Genomic DNA, 13,222 nt, shown 5'->3' on the forward strand with positions numbered 1-13,222 from the left:
AGTCTTCTGGAATCTCTCCCGTCTCCCATGACTTTCCAAAGATAATAGCTAGAGGCTCAGATACCTCCTCTATTAACTCCTTGAGTATTCTAGGATGCATTTCATCAGGCCCTGGTGACTTGCAGGCATCTAATTTTTCTAAGTGATTTTTAACTTGCTCTTTTTTCGTTTTATCTTCTAAACCTACCCCCTTCCCATAAGCATTCACTATGTTAGACATTCCTTCAGACTTCTCAGTGAAGACCGAAACAAAGAAGTCATTAAGCATCTCTGCCATTTCCAGGTTTCCTGTTACCGTTTCTCCCTCCTCACTGAGCACTGGGCCTACCCTGTCCTTGGTCTTCCTCTTGCTTCTAATGTATTGATAAAAGGTCTTCTTGTTTCCCTTTATTCCCATAGCAAGTTTAGGCTCTTTGTGCTCATTTACTCACTGAGTACCTGGTCTTGTCTTTGTAAATCAAGTTGGAAAGGCCTTTGCTCGCACCAACTTCTTTTCCATTCCAGTGTTACCTATTTTAGGGGGTTTTAGGGTTCTGCACATCTCAAATTATTAGAGAGAAGATAGACATTAGCTCTTTATGGCTTCTTCTGGAAATACAAAAGTTATAAGTATCTAAACATCCCAAAGTTGACCTGAGGAATTGTTTCTTGATGTCTGTGAGACTGTGCATAGCTCAGTGCAGAAAAACAGACTTTCCTCTTATTGTTGAAGGATAGCTTTGGAAAATCTGACAGTTCAGTGTTATGGAAAAACATACACTTGACACTAATACAAATATGCTTATTACCTTCTGTTATGGAATGCATTCTTACAGTTCAAAAATAATATTACAAATGGTTGTAAACCAAAGAGCCTGGGATCAGTTATGTAAACATAAGACTTTGGTTTGATATTTGTTATTTGTGTCTTCCTGCAGAACCTCTTACTACAGGCCATAGCATTTGTGTTTTGTCATTTGTAGTGTGTGCTTTTCGGTATTTGAACATTGTAAAACTTGTCAGATTCACCATGAAATAGCTTGAAATGTGATTTTGTTCACTTTAGGGTCATGTGTATGAGTGTATCATGACTAGTTTCTCATGACTTTCCCAAAGCATTGTAGATGGTAAGCTTTTTGAGGCACGGATAGTTGTTTTATTAGCTGTGTGTACAGTGCCTCGCACAATGGGATCCCAGTCCATGACTAGGTACTGTCACAATACAAATAACAACAACAGTGGAAATGACAGATATTTCCACATCCTCCTGGATGAGCTTAAGGAAAGGGGAAGACAGTGAATGAGAGATCCTTCAGCACCAGAATCCTCTAGCCTGACCAACTTTCCTGAGACTGAACTACCTGACCACAAGTAAGTCTGATCAGACCTCATCAGACTAATTTCCAAAGGTAGTGCCTTGGCAGAAGGAGTCTCTGACACCGAACTAGAAAACACAGTGAGGAGCAGAACAGTGTGAGATAGAGTAGGAAGACAGGAGGTGGTTGCAGACCGAATTGAAGTGAAAGAAGGTAGAGATGGGCTGTCTGGCACAGAACAGCGTACGGACCAGTAGAAGAAGCCATGTTTGGAACGTGGAAAGAGTGCAGAAGGGATGGGATCAGGGCAGTGAGAGGTGAGTGGGAGGTGCCCTCTGCATATTGCTTGAAGTCAGAGATAGCCGACAAAAGGCAGCTCCCACCATCTACTGAAGCAGAGGGGAGCTCCCTTCCTTTGCCGTGCTTTTGGGACTTGATCCTATGCTCATCGAAGTCAATCGCAAAGCTCCCATTGACTTTAATGGTGCAGGATCAGGCCCTTCATAAGCAGCACTCCTCAAACCGCTCCCCCTCTTCCTTGGCTGTGTGATGCTCGGTGCCCTTCTGTTTCAGTCAACTTTAAACCTTTGTCCCCAAAGGGAGGCTGTGGTGGAGGGAGGAAGAGACATTTGAACAGCAAGCAGGAGGTGGGCTTGGGAAATGCTAACGCACACATCTTCTGGGGAGCCTTTCCATGATTTGTCATGTCTAAAATCGGCACAGCTGCAGATTTGTAGCAATAAGCAGGCACGATCATGTTCTTTTCTGCATGTTTTACAGTACCAGGCAACCATATGGTGCTTTAGCGTTGTCATGTTTTCACTGTACGGGGTCATTTTTAGAACAATTTCTTTGATGAGATGTGTCCTAGGATGATTTTGGTGTCAAACAATATTCATTGCTGCTCTGCCACAAGAAACAGTGCATAATCCTGTAGAATCCCTTGTGTCTCAGAGTTCACAGTCTATGGATAATTAACAGGTTTGCTGCATTTTCACACTCATTTAAAAAGTTTTTATTTTTGAATGCTCTTAAATTATGAAAAACCATGTATGCACGATGTGATCTGACTGGAAATAGGAGAAACACAGTCTATTACAATATCCCTGCCAACAGAACTAAGATTTCCACATTACACTCTCTGAACTGAACTTTTCTGGCTCTTGTTCCCCTTGACTCAGAGTAGGGGACCCAACTCAGAAAACCTCCCCAACCTCCAAAGAATCTAGGCTGCTGCATTTTTGATAGGACTGTGAAATGGCTACTGAAACATTACCTGAAGTCTTCCTCTCAATGCTACACAGCCTTATCCCTTCTTGTGACAGCCTTAAGAAGGCAAGTTCAATCTATCCTATGGTTTGAGAGATGATGGCCTTCAAGGTCCTGAACACTCTGTCTGTGATCGGGCAAAGTGATCTGGCAAAGTACTTAAGCGCTAGCTTAAGGTGTGAGTAGTCCCAGGGAAGTCAAAACATGTCCTTAACACCCTTAAAGCTAAACACATGCTTAAATGCTTTTCTGAATAGGGATGGACTTAAGCATGTGCTGAAAGATACGCAGGTGCTTAAGTGCTTTGGGGAATCAGGGCCCTAGTCTGGAGGGAATCTTTTCAACTGGAGGGACAGTTGTGCATGAGGTGAGGTCTTTGAGGATGATGGGCGATCTCTGTCAGTAAGTGAAGTGGAAATGGTTATGGAATACAAGATGCTAGAGGGCAAAGGCTTCACATCTCCCTGCCCCGCCACCCACATCATTCCCTCTCCATATCATTGATCAGGTACAAACTTTGAGCAGGTTAAGCCGTACTCCTAAGGGAGCAATGGTTTATCTCAGCAGCAGGGCCGCCCGGGAGGGGGGGGCCAGAGAGGGGCAATCTGCCCCAGGCCCCGCAGGGCCCCCCCCAGAGTTCTTCGGGGCCCCTGGAGCGGGGTCCTTCACTCACTCCAGGGGCCCTGGAAAACTCTCGCGGAGCTTCTTCTGCTCCTGGTCTTCGCCCGTGGGGGGCGTCCTTCTCCTCTGGGCCGGAAGGACCCCCCCCCCGCCGGCGAATTACCGCCCAAGCGGGATCTGTCGCCGAAGTACCGCCCAGTCTTGGGCGGTACTTCGGCGGCGGGGGGGCCCTTCCGTTCCGGGACTCCCCGCCGAAGTGCCCCGAAGACCCGCGGCGGGGACCCCAGCTGCCGAATTACCGCCGAAGCAGGACCTGCAGCCGAAGTGCAGCCTGGTCTTGGGCGGTAATTCAGCGGTGGGGGGGCCCCCGCCGCGGGTCTTCGGGGCACTTCGGCGGGGAGTCCCGGAGCAGAAGGGTCCCCCGCCGCCGAAGTACCGCCCAAGACTGGGCTGTACTTGGGCGGTAATTCGCGGCGGGGGGGTCCTTCCGGCCCGGAGCGGAAAGACCCCCCACGGGCGAAGACCAGGAGCAGAAGAAGCTCCGCGAGAGTTTTCCAGGGCCCCCGGAGTGAGTGAAGGACCCCGCTCCAGGGGCCCCGAAAAACTCTCGGGGGGGCCCTGCGGGGCCCGGGCCCTAGGGTAAATTGCCCCTCTTGCCCCCCCTCTGGGCAGCCCTGGTTGCCTTCGCAGTAAAGTGCTTCAGGGTGCCATAGATTAGGATGGGGATTACTGGGGAGAAGAAAATAACTGTAAAATCTTTCCCACCCCCAAAAGAAGCTAATATATGAAAAGACCTGGAACTATTCCTTGTGCTGGTACACTATAGCTGCACTATAAAACTAAGGGGCTTGGAACAGTGAAGAGAGTTATACAGGTATAATCAAAGTGGTATGGCTTTCTAGTGTAGACGAGGCATAGATTCACAGTGATCATGCAGATGTGTTCATGCTTTTCTCTTTATTGTGTTCTTAGTGTTGTCAGACTTTTTTGCCTGAATAGTAATTTTTAGGAAATCCCTTAGTAGACTTTTAAACACCTGCCCCTCCCCAAAGAACAAACAAAAAATTCCTCCTCAAACCACTGGCCTTCATGTACAGTACAGAGCTATCTCTTTGAATTTGCATAATATTATAGTCTCATTTTACAAGTTCCCTTTAATTTAAATCTGGTTTAAAAGTCTCAGACACTGTTGATTGGGCTGGAATGTCTTATGTGCACTAATAAAGGACATCATGGTACTCTTTGAGGGTGTTTGGCATTCTAATCCGTTCTACTATACTTGAGCTACTTACTTGTTAACTGCTTCATTATTGGTCCTAAACTCTTAGTGTCTGTGGGATTGAGCAGACAATTTGCAACTGGAAAAAAATAGGCAAAATTCTTACAATTAATTATTTATTACAAATTATTTTCTCAGCTTTTCTTTCAGCTTTCTTAGATCAGCAGAACTAGAATGGCATTGCAGTTCAGTATTTGTGATAATGATTCACAGTTATATTACACTTTTGGGCTGGATTTCCAGAAAGGTTAAAAAGCACTTTTCAAGCTTCACTAAATGTAAACTACAGCAGAAATTGCTTTACTCACCAGTGAAACACAGCAGCCTGTAAGGTGAAACATGACCACAGGCCAGAGTACAGAGTAAGACTACATATAGGTTTAGGATAGGAGTGAATAACTTATTTCAAGTGACCTAAGCAGGGAATTTTAGGTAGGTGGAAAGTAATTACCCAAAAACAAAGTTGGCCAGAACATCCAAGCTAACTTCTATACTCTTGAAAATAAATAAATAAAAATGCCTCGGATGTTTTGATAATTAACAACATATGTAGTCAGGCTATTGGTTTTACATCTTGTCCAGAAGACTGCTCCTCATGCAGCATGGTGTCCATCTGACTATATATGGAGCACTGGCTTAATATCGATACAGATCTTGGACTATTACCTGCTCAATCACCAATTTCATATATTCAGGTTTCCTCGATGTTCTTTTACTTATAAGAATTGAAGTTTTGCTTATGAGAATTGATGAGATAAGATCCCAGGGAGGGCAGCACTTCATCATGTGCAAAAAAATATTACCATGAGCCCCATCACAGCACAATACACATGTGCATACATACTCAGAGAAATACTGTACGCTTCGAGTAAGGAATGCTCACAATTAATATGCTGAAGCAACAGCTGTAAATTGACTTGTGAACAATACTCTCAGTGACTACAATAGTTTTGCTTGAGTAGGTCTGCGGGATATGGCCAATAATTAATACCAGAAAACGGGTAAGATTCTTGTGAACAGGCAGACTCTCCACTTGGCTCTCAGCACTGTGCACACCCTGGGTTAATGTCCAAAATTCATCTCTCTTCCTGCGGTAAGCCTTTAACAAACCATGAACCTCAATCGAAGCTTTCTCCTGAGTTTGGCTTGTTCCTAAGATGTCTTCCTGCAGAGCCTCCCTCCCCTTTCTCCCTGTATATGGCCTTACCCCTGGTTCCCCAGTTCTTCAGAGACATGCAAAACCTTTTATCATCACATTGGTTAGAGCTACTCGGAGTCAGCAGAAATAATACTGTAGGCAGGGCACTAATCTTTACATCAGGCTGAGTCAGCAGAAAACTCCTGCATTTCTATGTAGAGTCCTGGAACATGACACCCTCTCACAAATGGGTGTATTTTATTAATACTGTTGTCAGGCAACAAGCTGGATTGGGCCTTATAGGTACAGGTCTGCCTTGGAGGTGGAAAAGAGTTATATCATTCCAGCAGGAGCGCCAGCAGGCTTTGTGACTCAGGCAAGCACAATGTCTCCTGGAGCTATCTCACTGTAAGTATAGAGCTGGTTTTTTAAAGTGTGGTTCTTGTATACTGCATTCTGTACATATTGCAAGTGCATTGCCCTTCTGGTGTTCCTCTTTCATCACAGAGGGCATCTCTGTCAGCGTTGGAACGGTCAGAACAGCTAATAAGGAATGCAGCCAGTCTGGAAGAGCTGCTTCGAATCACTCACGCTGAGGACTGGAAGCTGTGGAAATGCAGACTAAAACTCAAAAGCCTCTCCCATTTAGATTCCCGATCTGCATCCCATCGCTCCACCAGATTTGCTGCTGCTTTCTATGACATTGAGACACTGAGAGGTAAGTGTGTGGTTATGCATGAGTCATCAACTTCATCAGTGGTTTGAGCATTGGCTTGCGAAACCTAGGGTTGTGAGTTCAGTCTTTGAGGGGACCATTTAGGGATTGGGGGATTTAGTTGGGGATTGGTCCTGCTTTGAGCAGGGGGTTGGGCTAGATGGCCTCCTGATGTCCCTTCCAACCCTAAGAATCTATGATTTTCAGGATCACCAAGTGCGTGTGTGACTAGGAGTTAAATAAACAGGCATTCTTAGAACAGACAGCTTCAGAGGGGAAATGGTGAACGAGTAAAGAGACATCATATGAAGGAACGTGTTAGGCAACACCCTGCATACGTCTCCCTGGTTTATGGTCAGAGCTGGTTTAGTGCTCTCTGTACACAAGTCAAAGAAAAGATATATGAAATATGGATTTGCCAGTCAACAAAACAAGAGGAGAAGTAAACATGCAGGAATGGCTTGGAAAGGCTGGCTGAAGGGACTGCCAACAGCAAAATGCTAAATCCTGGAATTTGCCTGCAGGCAGAGACAAATGAGCCTTACACAAAGCATTGGAATTCCTACTTTTATGAGCTGTGTTCTGATATAAGGCACCTCATCAGCAGAGAGGTTGCCACCACTCTGTATGGGTGGGAGCTACCTAGCAAGGAGGTACTGCCTTGATCTTCTTTAAAAGTCTGAGAAAATCTCTCTGGAGAGAGGAAGTAGGTGCTAAAACAGTAGACTTAATACCCGAATGAGATGTGGGTAGTCATAATCTAGACCTTCACTTAGAATGAATTAAAATATGACTCCCTTCAAATGAGAGAATCAAGATCTAATCTAAATTCATTGAACTAAAACAAAGAGATAGTGATTGTTCCTTGATGACGTGAATAGATATTATATGACAGACCTTTATTATACAAGCTGTGAAGTAACAAGGTGTAAAAGATTTGTTCCTTTTATTGTACAGTCTTGAACTTGATATGATGTGAGTACAGCCAGAATATTAACTTCCTTGTGTGGAAGCCAGAAAACAGTGATCCTATTCCCATATGACTTCTAGGATATTTGCAGTCCCTCTTTCACATCTTTGCTGACACTTCCACATCTTTTGCTTATTCATTTTAGCTAAACTAAGACTTGGCTGTGTTAGCCAGACCTTAATTTGCATCTCTGAGCTGGAGCCCAAAGATACAGACAGAAATGCCCACACTAAATTAGCTTGCAAGTAATTGAATGGGATTTAGAGTCAGAGAGTCAGATTTTAAGGCCAGAAGAGGCCATCAAATCATCCAGTCTGACCTTCTGTATATCACAGGCCACCAACTGCCACCCAGCACCCACACACTAAACCTAACAACTAGAATTAGACCAAAGTACTACAACCCTCAAGCAACTTAACTATTGTGTGCCACAGGCAGAGGGCAGGAGGGACCAAATTGCACCAAAACCTGAGGCCTCTGCAGTGGCAGGGAATTGATTTAGAGAGCTATGCCTACACGAACCAAGCAAGCAATCAACACCGTATGCTGCAGAAGGTAGTGAACCCACCCACCCCCAGACATGATCTCTGCCAATCTGACCTGGTGGAAAATTCCTTCCTGACCCTGAGTATGACAATGAGTCCAACTCTGAGCATGTGAGCCAGACTCATCAGCCAAGCACCAGAGAGAGAGAACTCTGATCACAAATCCACCCCATCCTGTGTCCAATCTCCATTTGTAGCAATCTCTGATGTTTCAGAGGAATGAGACCAAAAAAAGCAGAATACATTAGTGAAAAAATATCATTGCCTGACCACTTACCAACATCTAAAAGTAATATAACTACTCAGCTAATAAGGTTAGAAAAACAGTTACTGTCTCAAAAGAGTAGCAAGTATAAACAGATGAAGCAATAGTCTCCAGATGACCTTTACTTGTGTCATCTGAAGGAGCTGTTAGCTTTCTTTTCCCTTTCCCTTTAAACATCTAACTCCAGATACAGAACTGCCAAATATCCTCACCAGATCCAGGTGAGAAAATCATTTAAATTCAAATAATTGAAATTTGTGGTAGAAAAATCCTGTTAGGTCTTCTTCCCCTCTTCTAAGGCAGAATTATTCCAAGTCCCACTCTGTAATGCCCTGAATCACCACAGAATCTGACCGAGCACCTACTAAAATCATTCACATAAACTTATATTTCTCTTCCCCTCTCCCAGTCATCAGGGACTAATCAATGTCTATGGCGTGTTTTGCTTTAATGTTGTGGTATTGTGTGAAAACTAGGCCAAAGACATAGATGCTCATCACCCCATTGCTTGTCTCTCTGTACTGGTTCCCCGTGAACTACCAAGGCAAATTCCAGGTTTTGGTCTTCATCTTCATCTTCCCTGAGCTCCATAAATATGTAACTCACGCATAGAAGAGATCAGAATGACCACAAACCTCAGTGCATGCAGAACAAAATGTAAAATGCACTTCTCTGACCTAGTTTCCCTACAACAACACCTCAATTTTTCAAAGTGATTAATAGTGGGAGAATGTGTGTGTGCTTGACGAGTATTTCTATTATGCAAGTGACATCTTCAATGATGATGTGCACACAATTAAATTAATTTTCTACTTTAACAGGAAGCTCAAAGTCAGATTCTGATCTTGATACACTGGTATCAAATGGAGTAATTCTATCGACTCTAGTGCAGTTACCCCAGGTTTACACTGCTATAATGAAAATCAGAATCCATGCCCCAAAGTCCTAATTGAACAATGGCAAATAAACAGATCCTAGGGCCAAGATGTTCAAAAGTGACTGGTGATGTTGGGTGTCCAATTTGAGAGATCTTGATGGAGCCTGATTTTAAGAAAGCGCTGAGCACCTCCCTCTGAAAATCAGGTTCCTTTAAAGTGACTCATGCTGGGTATCCAAAAGAGGCACTCAAATTCACTGGTCATTTTTTAATGTCTTTGCCTATTGATGAGATCCTGTCCCTATCGAAGTCAATGGGAGTTTTGCCATTAACTTCAGTAGGGCCAGGATTCTATCCCAGACCGGCTTCTTGTATCTTTTTTAATTGAATGCAGTTTTTATTATTTTTTCAATACTGTTCATAATGATTGTGCTTTCTACAGTGATAGATGAGGAATGGCAAAAAACTCAGTGTGTGCCAAGGGAGACCTGCGTGGAAGTTGCCAAAGAACTAGGTACAACCACCAACAAGTTCTTTAAGCCTCCTTGTGTGAGTGTGTTCCGGTGTGGAGGTTGCTGCAATGAGGAGAGCCTGGGCTGTATGAACACAAGCACAACTTATGTTTCAAAAACGGTAATTGAAACAATTTGTCTTCCTTCTAGCCTGTCACTGGCTCTGAAACAAAATGAGGGAAGAGGATGCTGGGCCTCTGAAAGCCAGTTATGGAGATACCTGAGGATACAGCTATTCTCTACAGTCATAATGATAAGCATACATTTGTATTGATACAGAGTGAATAAGGCCTAGCGAATGATGATTTAGTACCATTTTATAGTCACTTTACACAAGTATACATGACGAAACCTGGTGTACGGCAGTGGAGAATGAGGTCACGTGAGTGGACTATGATCTCGTGTTGCATTAATGAGTTTAATTCTTCTTTAGTCTGTAGTTGAGACCTGGGATTTCCTGATGCTAGTGGCTCATGGAGACTCCCAACACCACTGACCTAATGGATTCTGTAGGAATTTTTATGTGTAGTGCCTCAGAGATAAGTTCTAAATTTTGAAAATTGTGGCCAGTGACAAAAGAAAAGTGACTAGTGATTTTAGGTGTCTCATCATTTGGGTGTCCTGCTTCACATGCCTTAAAGGAGCTTGAATTTCCCAAGTGCTGTGCAGCTGCTCTTTGAAAATAAGGTGCCCTCATTACAAATGCCTTAGGTTTTCAGTGTCCAAAATCGCAAATTGCTTCTGAAAAGGTAAGCTTAAATCAATAAGCAGATACTGCTAAGTAGCAACAGGCAGCAAATAACCTGAATTTTGCAGGCAGCACTATTAATTTACAGTTGTTAAAACTTTATGCCTTTATAGAGATACATTAAATTCTAGTTATGAAAAGCTTTTGCACTGGTACAAAATTTGTGGACAATTGTTTAAAGAGAAAGTTAAAATATTCCTGGAACAAGGATGCTAAAACCAGTGGTCTTGACCCACCTCTGTGTTATTCCAATTGTGTATCAGTGTAGTTCCACTGATTTCATGGAGTTGTGCTGGAATAAACCTGGAGTAACACAATGGTGAATCAGGCCCAATACCTTCTATGCAGATGTTTGTTAATCAGTTCCACTTCACATCAGGAGGAGAGCGCTCTTATGAGCTGTTGTATGTGTAACCCTTCTGCCCCTCTGAGTTGGCAGCAACAAGGGCCAGGTTCAGTATCCAGGGGTTCCGTTTCAATAACACAAGGCATAACCGGCTCGAGCCCCCACCCAGTGACCTGGGACACTTACATACCATACCCTCCTGGGCGCCTCTAGGAGGCAATACTTCCCCTCTCGCAAGCACGGAGTCTGATGTAGCGAAATCTTTTAATAAAGGAATGCGAATCAATGGCGCATTGTTGACTCCTTTAGATGAGAAAGCAGACCAACAATAACAAGTTATAAAAATCGACGTTAGTGGGAAAAGTAGGCTAACCAATAACACACCCCCCAAGTACATTTGGCAATGTCCTTTCCCCCTTAGGTTTGTAAGTCCAATTACTCCAAAGTCAACAACCAAAGTTCCTGGTCAATTGCCACCCAGCAATTCAAGATCTATCTGTTAGAGGTCCCTCCCCAGCCTGGTGAAAAGGGGCACCTTACGTTGGTCCAGGCCAACTGCGCGGCTGCCTCTCCAGTGGAATTCTGCTTCCGCTTTCTCCACGAACTGCTCGCTCTATATTCAGCTGCTCCAACTCTGCCCTCCGTCGTCCTCACAAAATAGCTCCGCCCACCAGCTGCCTCGTGATCGTTCCAGTTGTCCCTGCAAAAACTGCTCGGCTCACTTATTGCTCTGTGGCTGGCTCTCACAACGCCCCACAGCCTACTCTGGCAATTCCACCGCTCATGCCAGCCGCTTCCACTCCACCAGCTTGTCCTGTGGTCTGCTCTCCAGCCATCCCCTAATACTCTCCACTCGCCAGCTGCTCTGTTCGGCAATATATGCTTCAGCTCCCGCCCACTACGTTAGCACAGTACTCAGTGCTCCACAGCTCAGTAATTCAGCATCTTTTGCGATTTTCAGCTTGCTTAGTGTTCGCACTATAGTAGGGAGCCCACTGTATGCACCATTATCCAAAGTTGATTCAGCTCAGCCAACCTGTATCTAGATCTAAGGAATAAAAATCAAACTCTGACATTCCACAGTGAGAGAGAGGGAGGGGGTGCAACTGGTCTTCTAGCTCCACAAGGACCTGCACCACCAGCACAAATACCTTCCCAATCTTCTCTCTCATTCACAGGATTTTGGACCCAATGTCCCTTGTCTAGCAAAGTACCGACCAACTGATTTGGTCATTCTCTGTCACCAAAATGCAGTCCCACAGCTGGCAGTCTGCGGATGGGCAGCATGCCTATGCAAATATTTAAGTATTCGCATTCCAGACATTTCTTTCACAACTTCCCATAATCCACCACCAATGTCAGGTTACAGCCTCAATACCTGAACCTTGCTTACATTTCCCCAGCCGAGAATTTGGTCGTCCGACAAATCAACATTCCTACTTATACCAACTCACTGGTCCCCCTCCAAAGGGCCTCTGCAGATAAGCCACTTTAGCTTTCCCCCCCAACAAACTGTGTGCATTAAATGTACTTGTCTCCTCACAATCACCTTGCCAGGTCATCATAGTTAATCCATTTCAACGGGTCTATTACCCGTCTAGCTAGTGAGAGATCTCGTACTGCTGTAAGGGGACATCTCTCTTGAGGGATGGATGAGGTTTCCTGTGATTCCCCTGGATACTGCATATGTCCCGCATTTTTAGTTCTAACAGTGAGTCGAAGTGCTCAAGTCATCATCAATCTGGTGTTCACAGCTGTCCAAATACCTGTTGGTAAGTCATCAACACGGGGGTCCCACCATGGCTCAGAGTGTTGAAATGGGAGTCGTACAATACTCTGCCCTCGTATAGGTGGATGGGAGGGATGGGGCTGGGTAGTGTTAGGCATGAAAGGATGCTTCTCTTTTGATTATTAGCGATGAGACTTGGAATTTTTGTCTTTCATCCAGGAACACCATGTGTTCTTCTCTCAACTCACTGTTAAGATGTGCTCGAGTAGGGGTAGGTTAGTGCCAGGAGGCTCGGCCTCCTCGAATGGATAGGCGCTTGGTAACAGGACTCTTCGTCTGCCCAGTTGCCCTTATTGTACCATCTCATAAGGGTCGCCTACCAATCCCCATCAGGGACAAAAAGTGTTCCTAATCCACTGGTTTTGGTCTGCCCTGGACCCTTATTCAGGTTGATTTTGTAGACCCAGCAGTCTCCTACATAGCTTTTCAATTCCAATAGAGTTGCCGTTCAATTCGTTCAGCTATTCTGTGTTCCCAGCCAACCCATAATATTCGCCGGCAGGACTCTGTCTCCTGGCGGGAGCTCTTGCAGCGCACCTAACAATCGTGTTTGTTGTCGGTCTGCCTTCTTCCGACGCAGACATAGCTAAGTGATAAGCTAATCCCGCAGCTTGTTCTCAGTAGTTGAGGAATACAATATGCGATGTTTATAGCTATTGCATCTGACATTACTCTCAAAGCACAAGATCTTATGTAGTCGTTTGTTCTGCTGTCCAAAACAGTCAAAGAAGACTATCGGTGACTCCGTAGCATCGTTACTTTGTGGCTTGAGGCGTGACCAAGAAATCTAACTGTTGGCTCCAAGTTGCCCTTCTGCTCTGGCCGCAAAGTCCCTACAGTATCTTAATAGGTC

General features: G+C 44.6%; 1 protein-coding gene across 1 annotated transcript in view; it reads left to right on the top strand.

Annotated features, from left to right (window-relative positions):
* Positions 1 to 13,222, top strand: part of VEGFD (vascular endothelial growth factor D) — a 56,419-nt gene that overhangs the window by 20,633 nt on the left and 22,564 nt on the right. Inside the window, exons 2-3 of the mRNA XM_032773750.2 lie at positions 6,110 to 6,320; positions 9,417 to 9,607. Coding sequence (XP_032629641.1) covers positions 6,110 to 6,320; positions 9,417 to 9,607 — 402 coding nt within the window. The remainder of the gene's footprint in view (positions 1 to 6,109; positions 6,321 to 9,416; positions 9,608 to 13,222) is intronic.

Source organism: Chelonoidis abingdonii, chromosome 1 (genome assembly GCF_003597395.2).
Source record: "Chelonoidis abingdonii isolate Lonesome George chromosome 1, CheloAbing_2.0, whole genome shotgun sequence".
Lineage (NCBI taxonomy): Eukaryota > Metazoa > Chordata > Testudines > Testudinidae > Chelonoidis > Chelonoidis abingdonii.